The sequence below is a fragment of the Mauremys mutica genome, chromosome 1 (assembly GCF_020497125.1).
Source record: "Mauremys mutica isolate MM-2020 ecotype Southern chromosome 1, ASM2049712v1, whole genome shotgun sequence".
Lineage (NCBI taxonomy): Eukaryota > Metazoa > Chordata > Testudines > Geoemydidae > Mauremys > Mauremys mutica.
Genome location: NC_059072.1, coordinates 24,848,709 through 24,867,609, shown reverse-complemented (window position 1 = coordinate 24,867,609; position 18,901 = coordinate 24,848,709). Strand labels below are relative to the sequence as shown.

The 18,901-nt window shown below is 44.4% G+C and overlaps 1 protein-coding gene across 6 annotated transcripts in view; it reads left to right on the top strand.

Annotated features, from left to right (window-relative positions):
* Positions 1 to 18,901, top strand: part of PHTF2 (putative homeodomain transcription factor 2) — a 172,578-nt gene that overhangs the window by 121,958 nt on the left and 31,719 nt on the right. For all 6 annotated transcript variants that reach the window (XM_045029620.1, XM_045029597.1, XM_045029616.1 and 3 more), the window contains 3 exons: positions 8,076 to 8,294; positions 16,542 to 16,670; positions 18,324 to 18,596. In XM_045029620.1, the coding sequence (XP_044885555.1) occupies positions 8,076 to 8,294; positions 16,542 to 16,670; positions 18,324 to 18,596 (621 nt within the window). The remainder of the gene's footprint in view (positions 1 to 8,075; positions 8,295 to 16,541; positions 16,671 to 18,323; positions 18,597 to 18,901) is intronic.

Genomic DNA, 18,901 nt, shown 5'->3' with positions numbered 1-18,901 from the left:
AGAGGCTACATTAACAACAACGTGTTAACCCTTGAGGGCTCAGCTGAGTGCTAGTTCATCATTTAGCACAGGGGTTCTCAAACTGGGGATTGGGACCCCTCAAGGGGTCACGAGGTTATTACATGGGGGGTCGTGAGCTGTCAGCCTCCACCCCAAACCCTGCTTTGCCTCCAGCATTTATAATACTTTTTTATATATTTAACAGCATTTTTAATTTATATGGGGGGGCTGCACTCAGAGGCTTGCTATGTGAAAGGGGTCACCAGTACAAAAATTTGAGAACCACTGATGAGCAGCAACGCATTTCCTGGGAAATATCCCACCCTCTTCCATCCTCTAACTTCACCAGCTCAACCAAGCTTCACAATCATCATAGCTGTGAACAATATTAAATTGTTTGTTTAAAATGTATACTGTGTGTGTATGTGTTTATATATATATAAAAAAAAATATTTTTTGTCTGATGAAAAATAATTCCCTGGAACCTAATCCCCCCCCTTTACATTAATTCTTATGGGGAAATTAGAGTCACTTAAATGAGACTTTAAGCGAAACGATGTTTTCAGGAACATAACTACAATGTTAAGTGAGGAGTTACTGTACCGCATGGTGATGGGGGTTGAGTGCATGGGTAAGGGTCATAGTTTTCAGGACTGGGTGGTGAAGCTACAGGTGTTGGAGGCAGCTCGTGGCAATAAGAACCCAGATGTTGGGGAAAGTGGGTTGGAGGTGCCATGGGGGCACAAAGGAAAGAGTTCTGGGACAAGGGCTGTGGGTGGGGGAGAAGGGGCAGGTGCGGTAGTGTTCCGTCTGCATGGCATCGAGCACCTGGATTGAGTCCGCTTGGCGCTCCATGATGTTTATCAGCCGAGCCGTGCTTTGCTGCGAGAGCTCCGCGCTTTTGTGCCGGCGATCCGCATTCTGCTGGCGGATCCTCCTTTTACTCTCCCTCCACTCCTGTGCTTTTAGATTCTCATCAAGTGACTGCTGCATTACTTCATGCAGCATGTCATCTTTGCTTCTACGTGGCCTCTTCCTGAGTCTTTGCAGTCTCTCGGCCGGTGATAACACGGATCGCTGAGATCTCAAGGTTGCATCTGTAAAGGTAAAATGCAACACTTAAAAGAGGCAGCATTGTTCACACCAGACAGAGCAATGATTCTCCCGTACTTAAGGAGGATAAGCACAGTCTACACAATAGCATAATTTGCCTGTCGCAAAGTGAGCGCACATAACCCACAGGAGCCCCAAAATGGTGAGTAAGCACAGAGTCCAGGGAGAATGATTGATTGTTTCACGGCTGTACTGTCCTCTGGGTTTCTGTGCCTTGGGGAGAGCTGCAGGGGACCCCTATACTGAACACTGTCCCCACATTTTCCACAGGAGTTCGTCCTGGAAGATATCTCGCTGCCGAGGGTGACCTGGGAAGCAAGGGAGGGTCTTCTTCTACAATGCGGCTTCCGCCCTGGAGTGGCCTCGATTGGTCTTATGCAACTTTTTCCTTGGTGCAGTCAATGGGGAACACTTCCTCCATTTCTTCAGAGAAGTGCCTTCTCTGGAACATGAAGCAGCAGCACTCTCAGAAGCAGAGGGTGATCTTGGACCCGATGCCTGCTTCAGTACGGAGGCCCTCTACATAGCCTATTCAAGCACATGATGTTTCAGGTGAAGGTCCCGAGCCACTTGAGTCCATTTTTTGAACAATCTGCAGATCGCACAATGCTCTTTAACATGGGCCTCGCCAAGATAGAGAGGTGGGAATCATTGTTGGAGATCGCTGTCTCATATGAAGGACAATGTTTAAACCCAGTGAGAGAATCACCAAGGAAAACAAACTAATATGACTAAGGGCATGGCTATACTTGTGAGGTCCATGGCTATACTTGTGACTCTTCCATCTTCCCCATGGAATGTATGGACTGGCACAGAGTTGGTGCAGCATGTGGGATGGCATGAGTATCTCTTATTCTTCCCCAGTACCAACTAAGCAGGTTAGAAACTCTTTATCCATCGACTCCGCTTCTGGACCCTGGGCATCCGTTGAGTCCAGTACCAATGAGGGAGATGCTGGTACCAACTGTTTCCAGGCAGCTACAGACTACTTCTGCTTTTGGGTCTAGACGTCGTCTTTGGCCCAGAACTTTGCCAGGTCTGCATCATCTATAGCCCCATTGACTGAACAAGCCGCTGAACCCTCTGATCTGTTGTCACTGCACCCTAATGTTCCCTTTCCACAGATTGTGGAAATAGGGCTAGTACTATGATCAGTACAGGGGACATTGGTATTGGGAATCTCCTCAGCAACGCTACAGTTGGCACTGCAAATGCTTCCATGGCAGCTTTCACCGCCCTTGACGTTAGTACCACCAAACACTTCGGTACTACTACTGACTTCGCAATTGACACCACTTCCAGCATCAGCATGGTCAGTACCGATGGTACCACTTCCATCTGCAGTACTGCTTCCGGCTTTTTTCTGAGTCAGACTGGTTACTTGCTCCCTCTGGTCTCGGTCCACTCATCCCCAGAATCCCAAGGCTCCGTGGCATCTGAGTCAGGGTCGTCATCCTCCCTTTCTCCATCACCTGACCAGCCTTGCAGGTTGTTGATGGACCGTTCTGGGTAGTAGGATTGGCGCTCATCTCGTGGTCGGGATTGAGGCCACTGGCCTCTTGCCTACTGGCCATCAATGCCTTATACATGCCAGTAACCTCCATGGAATCTGTGAGATGCTCCTCAGTTGCATAGATCCCGCTCTTCATCTCACTTGAAGGCAAGATCAATGGCCAGGTCTGCAGTGGTGACCATCGATCCGCCGCAGGCCCAGGCACCAGAAGTCCTCCTTGTGAAGCCTCTGGAGTCATCAGCCCTGGAACAGGATCCTGCTTTGGTTCACTTAAGGGCCTCTCCATCTCTGGATGATTCTGTGCCGTTCTTCTATACTGAAGAATTTTAAGGTGTACCAAGACTTTTTGCAGTGTAGCTGCTTCCCTCAGTATCCAAGTGGAGTTTTTCCAAGAGAGCACCCACAAATTAGTGGATGTCTTGCAGCCATCTGACCTGGGACAGATGCTCTCCTTAAAGTGGCTAAGGCCCTCTGGATCACATAGCTATAGATGGCACTGAAGCCAAAGTGCATGGAAAAGAGCAATCCTGTGCGCCAAGTCCTCGCTCCTGCCTCCTAAACGCTGCAAGCCAGCTGATTGCCCTGGGCAGGAGGGAGGGGGGAAGAGCGAGGACTTGGCGTGCTTCCCCTCTCCCTCGCCTGCCTCCTGCCCAGGCATTCAGCTGGCTTGCAGTGTTCAGAAGGGAGGGGAGAGGAGCAAGGATCCAGTGTGCAAAGGGGGAGGAGGTGCGGGGAGGGGGAGAAGAGGCAGGTCAAGGATGGGGGCTTGGGGAAAGGGGTGGAGTGGATGGGCCAAGGATTGAGCCCCCTGCCTCCGGCAAAGTCAGTGCCTGTGCTTGCAAGAACAGCAAGAGGAGCAGCCAGACAATCCATCCTCTTCCACTCTCTGACTCCACCACCTCAACCAAGCTTCATACTCAGCAGTGATGATTGTAGTATTAAATTGCTTGTTTAAAGTGTATATAATGCCTTTTGTCTGGCAAAAGAAAAATTCCCTGGAACCTAACCCCCCGCCATTTACATTAATTCTTATGGGGAAATTGGATTTGTGTAACAACATTTCACTTAGTCGCATTTTTCAGGAACATAACTACAACGTTAAGTGAGAAGTTACTGTATTCTCCCCGTGTGTCTCGGAACAACCGGCTTGCTGCTCTGAACCTTCAGGATGCCTACTTTCATGCAGTGATTTAGAAAGCTCCTTCAATTCATCTTGGCGGAACACCTCTTTCAGTACAGTGTTTCCATTCAGCCTCTCTTTTGTCCCCCCGTTTTTTACCAAATGCATGGTCACTGTTACAATAAATATTAGGAAGAAGGAAATTTACATCTTCCCATATCTGGATGACTGACAGGGGCAAATCCAGAGAGGAAGTTCTTGCTCACATCAGTGCCACGTTATGCTTGCTTGACCATCTGAGGCTCATCTTAAACACTGGAAAGTCAACTTTGACTCCCACTCAAAAAATCAAGTTTATTGGGGCTATATTAGATTCCTCAACATCAAAAACATTTCTGCCGACAGACCATTTTCAGGTAATTCACCCTCTTTGTGTCGGTCTCCTGTCTCAGCCTTCCATGTCAGTGTGGACATGTCTGAGGCTCTTGGGCTACATGTCATCTTGTATGCAGGTGGTCCAGTTTCCAAGGCTGTGCCTTTGCCCTTTTCAAACGTAGCTCAGGACAATCTACCATCTTATTTTTCATCCTCTAGACCAGTGTTTCCCAAACTTGGGATGCCTCTTGTTTGACATGGCAGGTAAACAAACCGGCCTGGCCCGCCAGGGGCTTTCCCTAAACAAGTGGCGTCCCAAGTTTGGGAAACACTGCTCTAGACAGACTGGTTCATGTTCCTTTGGTGGTTCTGGGCTCCTTGCAAGGGTGGATTCATCCAGAGAATGTTTGCCAAGGCATTCCTTTTGTTTGGCCTTCACCAACCAGGTTGGTTGTTGTTGATGCCTACCTGGTAGTCTGGCTGGCAGAGCTGTGGTCGCTGAATGTACAGGGACTGTAGTCAGAGCAGGAGGCCTCACTCCATACCAATGTGCTAAAGCGTTGGGCTATCAACAATGCATGTCATGCTTTTGGGGACAGTAGTTGAGATTCAGTGATCCACATACTTACTGATAATGCCACCACGATGTACTATGTGAACAAACAAAGCCGGGGGCACACTCCAGGTTGCTTTGCCTAGATGTGATTAGGCTGTGGCAGTTCTGCATTGTGAAGAACATTACTCCAATAGCTGTTGGCTTACCTGGGGGTTCAGAATCATCTCACAGACTATCTCAGCAGGTATTTTTCCCTGAAAACAAGTGTCCTCTGGGTCATCTTCATAGCTTGGAGCATCCCAACAATCAACCTGTTTGCTGCAAGGGACAACAGGAAATGTCATCTGTTCTGTTTTCGAGGAGGCCTCAGTCCAAGCTGGCGGTCAGCTCTCTTGTACGTCTTTCCCTCAGTGCCAGTCCTCCCTCAGCTCATCCTTAAACTCAAGCTGGATCGGGTCAAGCTTATTCTCATTACCCCAGTAGCCCAGCTGGCTTTCTGACCTTCTTGCACTGTGTATCCAGCCTCCCATACTGTTTCCTCCCTGTCCCAACCTACTCACTGAGAACCAGGTATTCTAGTTTCACGTGATTAAAAATCCAAAATTCTGTTTTTTAAAAAAAATAATAATGAAAATCTGCATTTTTCTGCTATTAAAATGGAACACTGAACTTCAGTTTTCATAGCCACAATATATATAGGTCTCAGTTGAACACAATGTTTTATTGTTATACAGTAGAATCCCGTTTATCCAGGCCTCCATTATCTGGCTTTCTGTGTTAACCGAACCACCAGCCGCCCAGAGCTAACCACCCAAGCCCTGCTGCTGTTAGCCTCAGGCAGCTGGTGGTTCGGTTAACACGGAGAGCCAGATAATGGTGGCTCAGATAAATGGGGTTCTACTGTTTGTAAATGAGGAAGGAGAGCAGTGTTTGACTGTTAAACAAGTCGTCCTTAACAGTGGAAACCACCAGGATGGCCTGTTCCAGTGAAATGGAAGCGATTTTCAGTGTGGTCATTAGTCTGTGGAATCCAACCAATGGTGGCCTCTATTCAGGACATTTTGGAGTACCTGCATCTTTAGTCGTTGGGGCTTATGTTAAGTTTATTGAAAGTGCATCTGGCAGCATTATTGACATTTCATTCTCCCATTCAGGGAAGATTGGTCTTCTCCAATACCATGGTAGCAAGATTCATTTTTTTAGGTGACAAATCTGAAGAACTGTCCCAGATTGAGGTGTCATTAGAGGAGGTTTTGGAACAAACTGATACATTAAACAGTAATAAGTCACCAAGACCAGATGGTATTCACCCAAGAGCTCTGAAGGAACTCAAATGTGAAATTTGCAGAACTGCTAACTGTAGTCTTTAACCTATTATTTAAATCAACTTCTGTACCAAATGACTAGAGGATAGCTAATGTGATGACAATTTTTAAAAAGGGCTCCACAGGTGATTCAAACCCAAATTAATGATGATAAATTTGCAAATGAATTTTAGTTCCGCAGTTTCTCTTTGAAGTGTGGCATCCCTGTGGCATATAGGAGTTTAGATAGTTTACTGTCCTTTTTCCTCTGTAGAGAAGTGAAGTGTGCATTGTAAATGGCTTGTCTTGTTTTTGTAAAGTCCATCCTTGTGTGGAACACATCAGTCTCCCTGGACATTCTATAACAGATTTAAAAGTAGCCATACTTGAACAAAAAGACTTCAGAAACAGACTTCAAAGAGAAACTGCAGAACTAAAATTCATTTGCAAATTTAACATGATTAATTTGGGCTTGAATAGGGACTTGGAGTAGCTTACTCACTACAAAAGCAACTTGTCCTCTCCTGGAATTGACACCTCCTCATCAGTTATTGGGAGTGGACTACATCCACCCTGATTGAATTGGCCCTGTCAACACTGGTTCTCCACTTGTGAGGTTAACTCCCTTTTCTTCATGTGTCAGTATAATAATGCCTGCATCTGTAATTTTCACTCCATGCATCTGAAGAAGTGGGTTTTTTACCCACGAAAGCTTATGCCCAAATAAATCTGTTAGTCCTTGTTGTTTTTATAGTAAAGAACAAAATTGTGATAGACCTCGATGAACATAATTTGTTGGGGAAGAGTCAACATGGTTTTTGTAAAGGGAAATCATGCCTCCCCAATCTACTAGAATTCTTTGAGGGGGCTCAACAAGCATGTGGACAAGGGGGATCCAGTGGATATAGTGTACTTAGATTTTCAGAAAGATTTGACAAGGTCCCTCACGAAAGGCTCTTAAGCAAAGTAAGCCTTCATGGGATAAGAGGGAAGGGCTTCTCATGGATTGGTAACTGGTTAAAAGATAGGAAACAAAGGGTAGGAATAAATGTCAGTTTTCAAACTGGAGAGAGGTGAGTAGTGGTGTCCCCCAGGGGTCTGTACTGGGACCAGTCCTATTCAACATATTCATAAATGATCTGGGAAAAGGGGTAAACAGTGCGGTGGCAAAATTCACAGATGATACAAAACTACTCAAGATAGTTAAGTCCCAGGCAGACTGCAAAGAGCTACAGAAGGATCTCTCAAAAATAGGGACTGGGGAACAAAATGGCAGATGAAATTCAATATTGATAAATGCAAAGTAATCCACATTGGAAAACATAATCCCAATTATACATATAGAATGATGGGGTCTAAATTAGCTGTTACCACTCAAGAAAGAGATCTTGGGGTCATTGTGGATAGTTCTGTGAAAACTTCCACTCAGTGTGTGGCGGCAGTCAAAAAAGCTAACAATGTTGGGAATCATTAGGAAAGGGATAGCTAATAAGACAGAAAATATCATATTGCCTTTCTACAAATCAATGGTATGCCTGCATCTTGAATACTGCATGCAGATTAATACTGAATTAATAACAAAGGGGAGAGATAGCTCAGTGGTTTGAGCATTGGCCTTCTAAACCCAGGGTTGTGAATTCAGCCCTTGAGGGGGCCATTTGGGGATTTAGTTGGGGATCAGTCCTGCGTTGAGCAGGGGGTTGGACTAGATGACCTCCTGAGGTCCCTTCCAATCCTGACAGTCTATGAAGGTTTCTTGATTCTCAGTCATATTTCTATGTTAATTCTATGTATGTGGCCCAAGCCTCAATTTCTGTTTCACATTTAGAATACTTATGTAGAAGAGGTAAACTGGAATATTTAAACTGTAGTGTGTAATAATTTATTTGTAGCCTACAAAGGCAACAGTGAAATTTGAACAGATTAACTTTAGTTCTTCTTAATAATACTTGTACTGTTTATAGTTGTATTTCCAGTGAAACTGGAAAATTAATATGAGTGGATTTATTACAGTTGAACTTAGTAATTGGCATTTTAAATAAACAGGGTGGAATATGTAAACTGAATTAATGCCAATGTATATCTTAATTGCAGGATACCCCTAAATCAGGTACTAGTTGCAGTTCACGATGTTCAAGTTCCAGGCAAGATTCTGAGAGTACAAGGCCTGAATCGGAAACAGAAGATGTGCTGTGGGAAGATCTGTTGCACTGTGCAGAGTGCCGGTCTTCTTGTACCAGTGAAACAGATGTAGAAAACCCTCAAGTTAATCCTTGTGTGAAAAAAGAATATAGAGATGACCCATTTCATCAGGTTGGTGTCCTGTAATTATTTTTATTATCTAAAGGAATACTTGCTACCTGCACTCCTAACAGCTCTATGAAGTGTTCAAGAGTTAGAACTGGGGAGAGAAACCTACATTAAATGAAAATAACAGAAATTAAATGCTGAATTAGTGGCAAAGTTCTGATTTAAATCCTTTAAAACAAGGAACATTTTATCATGGGAGATGTAGTCCAGCTAGGGAGCCTAGCCCATAGAGGGAATATGGGGGTCATGAAGCACCCAAACTACAACTCTCATAAGGCCACACAGCTTTTAACTTGCTTCTAACTCAACATAACTTTAACATATTTTATTTTTAGGTTGTTTGTTTTAGGGGCAATATCTATTAATAGATAAGTGTAGGACAGTCATACAATTCATGAATCACATGATGATGATCAGAGCTATTATACTTCATTATTGCAGTGCAGACTTAGGAAACTAATCTTTGAATTAAGCCTGGTCTACACTAGGCGTTTAAATCGGTTTTAGGAGCGTAAAACCGATTTAACGCCACAACCGTCCACACTAGGAGGCACCTTATATCGATTTTAATGGCTCTTTAAACCGGTTTCTGTACTCCTCCCTAACGAGAGGAGTAGCGCTAGTATCGGTATTACCATATCGGATTAGGGTTAGTGTGGCCGCTGATCGACGGTATTGGCCTCCGGGCGGTATCCCACAGTGCACCACTGACCGCTCTGGACAGCAATCTGAACTCGGATGCAGTGGCCAGGTAGACAGGAAAAGCCCCGCGAACTTTTGAATATTTCCTGTTTGCCCAGCATGGAGCTCCGATCAGCACGGGTGGCGATGCAGTTAAAAATCAAAATAAAGAAAGAGCTCCCGCATGGACCATGCGGACGTGATCGCTGTAAGGGCAGGCAAATCTGTTCTATCAGCGCTCCGTTACAGAAGACGAAATTCAAAATCATTTTTTTAAATCTCCAGACAGAGCTCCAAATGCTTCTAGGGTCAAACACCGTGTCCGCGGTGGGTCAGGGCATAGCTCGGCAATTTTTGCCCCATCAGGCACTGGGATCTCAACCCGGAAGTTCCAAGGGGCGGGGGAGGCTGCGGGAACTATGGGATAGCTACGGAATAGCTACCCACAGTGCAACGCTCCAGAAATCGACACTAGCCTCGAACCGTGGACGCACACCACCGATTTAATGTGTTTAGTGTGGCCGTGCGCACTCGATTTTATAAAATCTGTTTTACAAAACCGGTTTATGCAAATTCGGAATAGTCCCGTAGTGTAGACGTACCCATAGACACAGATCAAACAGGACTTTTTAGAGACATTCTTAGTTTACATATGGGGCTGTAAATGAAAATTGTATACATTCACATGCATATTTAGAAAATATGGGCATTAAAAGTGTTTAAAATTAATCAGTTTCTCTAAAATATATATATTCTGTTTTGTAATTATTATTGTAGTTTTGCTTCCTATATGATTTGCATATAGTTCCTAAACAGTTATTTTTAAACATTCAGCTGCCGTTAGAACGTAAAAAAAACCGTGAAAAAATAACTTTCCAATATAAATTGAATATTTTAATTTGCATATTTGTTAATCAAAATGGAGATTGCAGTTTAGCTTTTTGTTTTATTATTTACTATCTCTTGTTCTATTTATAATTACACTTCGCTTAAATTTCATATCAAGAATACAATAGAATGGTATTACACCAGATGTGCTATCTTTACTTTTCTGCAGATGTTGGTTTTTGCACAGAAAATGTTCATTTGTGCATTTAAAAAAAATTGCTTTACTCAATGAAAGGAAAATCCTTGATATCATTTTTAAATTCCACTCCACTCTGTCCCTGCAACTAACCAGGTTAAAGGTCCTTTTAGTAATGTAATTCACGTTCTGTTAACACTGAAGATTTGACCAGTGAGTGAGTAGCATTTAACAATAGGAAGAATCCAAATGAATAGTAGGAAAGCCATTCTGTGAAAAAGATCTAGGTTTAAACAGTTAATAAAATTACAGCTAATTTTTTTTTTTACAAAGTGAACTAATAAGCTATACCTTTTCAATATTCTTTTTACATTTCTTCAATTAGAGGGAGTATTACGCCACTGTTGAAGTGTTTGCATAGGCCAGTGTTTCTCAAATGCGACCACTGTGGCCTCATGCCACCACCAGGAGCTATTTGTGCAGCTTGTCACAGTGGGTAGCAGCAAGGAAAGTCTCTGGCAACTTCCCTCTGCCTCCTCCCTGCCACTGCCAGGGCCACCGAGGGGGGGGGGGGGGGAAGTGGGGCAATTTGCGCCAGGCCCCACAGGGGCTCCCACAAGAATATATCATTCTATAGTATTGCAACTTTTTTTTATGGAAGGGGTCCCCGATATCACTTTGCCCCATGTCCCCTGAATCCTCTGGGCGGCCCTGGCCACAGCTTTTCATTGCTGTGTGTAGCTACATGCCACAGTGTGAGCACAGCCTGCTTTTTTACTACAGCATGTAGCTACACACACCCTACATACAACTGCCAGTACAGATAGGGCCTTAGAGGACACTTATGTCAGTATCTTTGAGAGCGTTGTTCTGAAAGAACCAGGTTCTCCCAAGATCACCAGCACTTCCAGACATTTTATTACTCTGTAGCCTTCCCGAGTTGTATTTTGGGGTAAGGCGTTTTCAGAGGCAAAGCATAGCTGTGCCAGCAGAAGCCCCAAATATAGACTGTTTTGCAAGTATAGCTGCATTCCCAATAGGAGCATTTGCCAGTATTCCTACACCAGTAAAGTGCTCCAAGTGTAGATATAACAGACATAGCCCTAGACTTCTAAAAAGCTCCTGATAGCATAAATATATTAATTACGACATCTGAACCTACAAAACCAAAAAATGAAATAATAATGGGTGATTTCAACTATCTTCATATTGCCTGGGTAAATGTCATCTATGGGCATGATGCAGAGAAAAAATTTCTAGACACCGTAAATTACTGCTTCCTGTAGAAGCGGGTCCTGGAACTCACAAAGGCAGAGGCAATTCTTGATTTAGTCCTAAGTGAAGCACAGGATCTAGTCCAAGAAATAATTATAGCTGAACAGCTCAGTAATAGTAACAATAATGTAATTAAATTTAATATGCTTGTAGGAAGGGGAAATATTTAAAAAAAAATTACAGTAACATTTAACTTCACTTATGGAAATTAAAAAGAGTAGTCACAAGGGTAAAAGGCCTGCAAGCAGCACAGAGACTATTTAAAGACATCATAATAGAGGCTCAGATTAAATGTAGATCCCAAGTGTAAAAAAAAAAAAAAAGACAGTAGTAGAACAAAAAGAATCACACCATGATTTAATAGCAGAGTAATGGGGACCATTAGAGGCAAAATGACATTTTAAAATTTGGAAGTCAAATCCTAATGAGGAAAACAGGAAGGAGAACAAACTCTGGCAAGTAACTTGTAAAAATGTAAGGCAGACCAAAAAAGAATTTGAGAAGCAACTTGCTAAAGATGCAAAAACTACTAGTAATTTTTTAAAGTACGTCAGAAGCTTGCTACATGGGCAGTGGGGCCTCTATATGACAAAGGTGTTAAAGGAACCCTCAAGGAAGACAAGGCCATTGCAGAGTAGCTAAATAAATTCTTTGCATTGCTCTTCACTGCAGAGGATGTGGGATCCACATTGGAGCTATTCTTTTTGGGTGAAAAATCTGAAGTATTGTCCCAAATTGATGTTTCAATTGAAGATTTTTTTAGAATAAATTGACAAATTAAGTCACGAGGACCAGATGATATCCACCCAATAGTTCTGAAGGAACTGAAATATGAAATGGCAGAACTACTGACTGTAGTATGTAACCTATCATTGAAATCAGCCTCTGCACCAGATGACTGGAAGGTAGCTAATGTAACGCTGATTTTTAAAAAGGCTCCAGCAGAGATCCTGGGTGAGCTGAACTTCAGTACTGGGAAAACTTAGTAAAAACTATAGTACAGAATAGAATGATCAGACACATACATAAACACAATACGTTGGGCAAGAGTCAACATGGCTTTTGTAAAGGGAAGTCATGCCTCACCAATATACAGTAAAAGTTATCTGGCACTTTACCAATTGGAAAGCTCTATAAACTGGCATTTCGGGGCGGGATGTGGGCTCTGGGAGGGCGTTTGGGTGCGAGAGGGGGTTCGGGGCACGGGGTTGGGGCACAGGAGGGGTTTTGGGGTGCTGGATCTGGGCAGCTCCCCACAAACAGCGACATGCCCCTGCTGCTCCTATGTGGAGGCATGGCCAGGCTGTTCTGCACGCTGCCTCTTCCTGCAGGCGCCACCCCCGCAGCTCCCACTGGTCGCAGTCAATGCTTCTAGGCAGAAGGATGGCCATGGGGGTTCCGTGCGCTGACCCCAACCTGAGCACTGGCTCCGCAGCTCCCATTGGCTGGGGAACGTGACCAATGGGAGCTGTGGAAGCCAGTGCCCGCCTAGGAGAAGCAGGGACATGTCACTGCTTGCGAGGAGCTGCGCAAGGTGAATGCCACCTGAATCCGGCACCCCAAAAAACCTTCTGTGCCCCAACCCTCTGCCCTGAGCCCCCTTCCACATCCAAACTCCCTCCCTTTTAGTTAACCACAATTTTTGACTTAGCAGCGCGCGCGCGCGCGCACACACACCCATTTCCCCCAACACGCCTGGTAACAAAGTTTTTACTGTATTAAAATTCTTTGAGGGAGTCAACAAACGTGTACAGGAGTTATCCAGTAGATACAGTATACTTGGATTTTCAGAAAGCCTTTGACAAGGCCCCTCACCAAATAAGCAAAGTAAGCAAACATGGACTGAGAGGGAAGGTCCTCTCATGAATCAGTAACTGCTTGAAAGATAGGAAACAGTCAGTTTGCACAATGGAGAGAGATCAACAGATTCTTCTTTAAGTGCTTGATCATGTCGATTCCATTCTAGATGTGTGCGCGCCCTCGTGCGCAGTTGGAATTTTTTGCCTTGGCAGTATCCATTGAGCCAGCTGTGGAGCCATCTGGAGTGCTCTGCTCATGCACCAGTATATGAGGCGCTGCCGGCACTACACCCCATCAGCTCTTTTTTGCCACATAGGTCGGAGCTCCTTCCCCTTCCCCCCAAGTGGATAGTGTTTTTTCTAGTACCTATTGGCTCTTCTCTTTGTATATAGCTGTTAGTTAGTAATTAGGTGTTAAGTTGTAAGAGTTAGTAAGTTAGAGTCCTTGCAGGGACTTTACCCCGGGGTGGGGCATGCCCCAGTCTCCAGGTTTCAAGCCCGGTTCAGACTGCAATAGGCCTATGCCTGTTAGCGACCCCCATGGCAGCTTCCTAAAGTGCTTGGGAGAGTCGCGCATAAAGGACGAGTGTTGAATTTGCAAAAACTTTTGTCCCAGAACTAAAAAGGAGCGGGACATTTGTCTGAGGGCCCTCCTCATGGAGTCCACGTTTTGTCCAGCCTCGGAGCCTTCCTCCTCTGACTCCACGCCTAGCACCTTGGTGTCGGTGAGGAGCGCATCGCTGGCACCGAGCTCCTCCTGACACCACTCCTCTTTGCTGGTGCTGAAAAAGAGAGGCTCCCTGGCACCGAACAAGAAAGGACAAGGGACGCTGTGCAAAGCACCTGGTTCACGCTGCCTGCCCATTCCGGAGTCTCAAGGGGGTGCCTTTCCATCTTGCCCCCGCAGCTCCCCCTCCTCCACCCCCACCCCCCCCAGGGATCTGACTCTTGAGAGCATTAGGGGACCCAGGTACCTGGTAGTGCCTTTGACATCTGAGGCCCTCCTGATGGTTAGGGACCAGAGAGCCCTTCCTGCGCCATGTACGGTGTTTGATGTTCCTAAGGCTCCCCACACTAAGGGCAAGTCAGCCATGGGACCACCTCAGACGACAGCCGAATGCTGTCAGTCCCCATAGCAGAGGCAGCGCTCCCCGACTCCATGACTGAGGTCTCCGGTCAGATGGTCCAGGTTGCCGGCACTGCCGTCCTGGTCTCCACCAGCGCAGCGCGGATCACCTGCAGTGAGGCATTGATCATCCTCCCACCAGCTGACGCCCGAGAGCAGGTCTCCATCCGTGCATTGTTCTCCACTGGCACAGGACCACCCACCTTTGCAGCACCAATACTACGCCCCCAGCACCGGTCCTCGGAGAGTCGCTAATCACCTTATTCGAGGCACTGCTCTGCTGCGCTTAGTATCAGCTGCCAGACCCAGGTGTTTACAGCCCTGCCTTGGTCACTGGAAGGAACTCATCTGGGTCGGAGTGAGACTTTAGCCCCTTGCCACAGCAGCAGCGACCCCTGTGGGTGCTGGAGATTGTCTCGACTCCTATGGTGCCAGCATGGCAGCAGGGGCCAGTGACCAGCCCAATGGCCTTATTGAAATGTCTGGTGCATGCCGGCGATGCTGATGCCTTTTTCACACCAGTCCTCCCTCGTGGCTTCGGAGAAGCAACTCCCTCCACCGACAGTACCAAGTTCGGTGCACAGCCCGGACTCTGACGCTGGGGTAGAGTAGCAGGTGTGCACAACAAGGGAGCCTTCCCTTACGGGGGACAGTGCCCCAGGTCCTTCCACAGTGGTGCAGTCATCATCCTTGTCACCAGATGAGACAGTAGCGGGACCCTCACATGCTAGTTTGCCCAATGACTTTAGAGAGCACCAAGCCCTGCTTAGAAGGGTAGCTTCAAACTTGGGCTCAGAAGTGGAGGAATTGGCGGAGCAATCAGACAACTTTTTTGACGTTCTAACGGTGGCAGCCCCATCATGGGTTGCACTGCTGGTATATGAAGGAGTTCAAAGATTGCGAAGGCCCTGTGGCTAATCCCGTCTTCTATCTCACCCACCTTCTAGGGGGGTAGAAAAGAAACATTTCATCCCCGCTCAAGGGTTCGAGTATTTGTATACCCACCCCCAGGGTTGCTTGTCATATCTGCGCCCAACAAAAAAGACAGGCAAGGGCAAGTGAGTTCCAACCCCCAAAACAAAGATGCCTGGAGGGTGGACCTTTTTGGAAGAAAAGCTTATTCAACAGCCAGCCTTCACTTTAGAGTGTTGAACCACCAAGCTTTAACTAGTTTTAACTTGTGGGACTCCCTCAAGAAGTTCAAAGACTCCCTACCTCAGGACTTGGGCCAGGAATTTGCTACCATCCTGGAGGAGGTTACTGTGGTAGCGAGGGGCTCTCTCCAGAGGGCCTGGGACACAGCCGATTCAATAGCCAGGGTCGTCACCTCGGCCATAGTGATGAGGCACAGTTCCTGGCTTCAGTCCTCAAGTTGTCCCAGGAACTGCAGTCTTCCATCCATAACCTTCCTATCTAAGGAAATGGGCTCTTTTCAGAGCTGACGGATGCGAGGCTGCATGGACTCAACAATTCTTGAGCCACCCTCTGCTCACTAGGTCTGTGTATGCCACAAGTGGGAAGAAAGCAGTTCCAGCCACCCTTGCCTCCCTGGCAGGGTTTCTTTAGGAGGAGAGACAGAGACAGAGGGTTCAGTCGTTCACCCACTCAGCCTGCCTGGCGAAACACCAGGGGGCTAGAAGCACTCCTTTTGAGGATGCACTCGAGGAATTGTATAGTGTAGCCCAGATATATTATACCAAACACCCAACAGTCTGAGGTTACTTGTGACAATGCCGACCGGAAGGGACGCAGGCAATTGTGGAAGGTGAATTCTGAAAACTGACTGGTCCTATGAGGAAAGGTTAAAAAACAAACAAACCTGTGCATGTTTAGTCTTGAAAAGAAGACTGATGGGGGCTGGGGTACTGATAATCTTCTAATGTGTTAAGGGCTGTTACAAAGAGGATTGTGAACAATTGTTCTCCATACCCACTGAAGATAAAACAAGAAATAATGGGCTTAATCTGCAGCAAGAGAGAATTAGGTATTAAGAAAAGCTTTCTAACTATAAGAATAGTGAAGTACTGGACTAGTCTTCCAAGTGAAGTTGTAGAATTCCTGTCATTGAAGGTTTTTAAGAACAGGTTAGACAAACACCTGTCAGGGATAGTCTAGGTGTACTTAGTCTTGCCTCAATGCAGGGGGATGGACTAGATACTTCTCAAGGTCCCTTCCAATCTTGCATTTTTGATTCTGTGATGATCTGCAGCCATGAAAGCTCTTTACGACAATATTCAAGACACAATCTGATGTAATTTCTTTTGTCAGCAGAAGTATTGACACTGAAGTAAATTTCGTTGAACTATACAATACTTATATACAAATGAATATCCTTGCTTTTATAGAGTCATTTGCCCTGGCTTCATAGTTCCAATCCAGGACTAGAAAAAGTAAGCGCCATTGTATGGGAGGGTAATGATTGCAAGAAAGCTGATATGTCAGTGCTTGAAATCAGCGGCATGATAATGAACAGAGTGAGTATTCTTTTCTTTTTATTCCATGCAAACTATAATTAGCACTCAGAATTTATCATGTTTTGGGCAAATTTTCTCTTTGATAATCTCCAGCAAATATCTTTAGAAGTCTTGCTCCATGAGATCTCATTCTGATTTCATTTTGTCACCATCAGTGGTTACAAGAGTTATTGAATCTCCGATCTTAAAACCATATATTTTAGATTCGAATTACTATATATCCATACAGTGAGCTTAATTGTTAGTCTTTATTTGGTTTGTTTTCAGGCACTTGAACATTCTGTGAATGTTGGTCCCCCAACTATAAGGAACAACCAATTTCACTTCTGGGTTTTATGTGAATATCAAAAATTAGAAATATGTTAGCGATACAGCTATAGATATAAATATCTGAAAACTAGAGTTAAGGTTGGAAAAAAATATTGCTTACTTTATTATATAAATCTTTAAGAAAATGGATGCTACGTCTGATTGCACCAAAATGTTCCCAAATAAAATTCTCCTCTTAAGAGAAGACTGATATAACCCCTTGTGTCAGGGGTAGTTAGTTATTTTTTTGTCAAGGTCCAGACGCCAGAAGTTTTTTTTTTTTTTTTTTTAAATAACTATAATGATAATAAGTACCGGTAAATAAAGATTTGGGGGTCCATTCAAAAGTATCTGTTGGTCTGGATTTGGCCTGCGGTCCGCATGTTGACTACCCCTGCATATGCTGACCCAATATGGACACCAGCAGAGATAGAATAGACTTCAATACCAAATCCAGACATACACAGCTTTAGCTAAAGAGAACCTTCATTTGTTTTAGCGGTATTGAGAGCATTATCCTCTGTGGAAAAGCCATTAGAATGCAACACAGTTACATGCTTAGGTGAACCATATGTGCCTTATCCACAGAGATAATATAGCCCTCTATTGTGATAAGACCAAAAAACCCAGGCAGGATTGGGGTTTCATGGTGCTAGGTGCTGTACAAACATTTAGGAAGACATTGTCCCTGCAAAGAACTTACATTCTAAAAAGACAAAGATGCAGGGAAGGAGAACAAGCTACAACATGTAAGCAAAGCCTTTAGGTTGATTGGTACATATGTTATTTTACTGTTGTCTTTATTTTTAATAAAATTACTCAGCTGCCTCTCAACCTATCATCTGTTTTAGTTCCTTTATAAAAAAACAATAATTTATAGGTTACATTTATTTACTAATTTTATTTTCAGTGTGCATTAACTATTTTCACCTGTTTCTATGGCTACCTATCCATCCTAAACCTCAGTTTCATTGTCATTTTGTATATTCAAGGTATATTGTTTCTATAACAGTACATTTTGAAGGTGTTTAATAAATACACCTCTACCTCGATATAACACTGTCCTCGGGAGCCAAAAAATCTTACCGCATTATATTGAACTTGATTTGATCCGCCGGAGCTCACAGCCCCGCCCTCGCGGAGCGCTGCTTTACCGCGTTATATCCAAATTCGTGTTATATCGGGTGGCGTTATATCGGGGTAGAGGTGTATTTTACATCTTGTATGGCTTTTTTTTTTTTGAACTGCCATTGCTAAACTGAAGTAATAACTAAGTTGTTGACACCAACAGGCATGAGATTAATTCTGATAATAAATGGATAACTTTATTTCTCCCATTTTTAGGTGAACAGCCACATGCCAGGAATAGGATACCAGATTTTTGGAAACATAATCTCTTTAATCCTGGGTTTAACTCCATTTATATTTCGACTTTCACAAGCTAAGGATTTGGAACAGCTAGCTACACATTCTGCTACTGAACTTTATATTATTGCATTTGGATCAAATGGAGACATACTGGTTCTTTCTATGGTTATAATAAGTTTTGTAGTCCGTGTGTCCCTTGTATGGATTTTCTTTTTTCTGCTATGTGTAGCAGAGAGAACATACAAACAGGTAAGTGTACTATCAAGCCTCTCTTTATTACATTTCCTTTATGGAAGAAAAGGAAAACGAAGTATTATGCTTGATGAGTTTTGTTGGGCATAAATTTAAACTGTTTCTTCTTGGTGTGAAGGTCCACAGATCCATTACAGTGGACACTTCAGACTGATTGTCCTGGGGGGCAGAACCAGACCTGTCAGTCACTGGGAGATGGGGAACACCTTGCCCTTTGAAGTTCCCTCTAGTTTTATTAGCCTCTTTTACAACCAGTGACTCAGTAAGATATCCCTGCTACAGTTTTTTTCTGAGGAAAACTT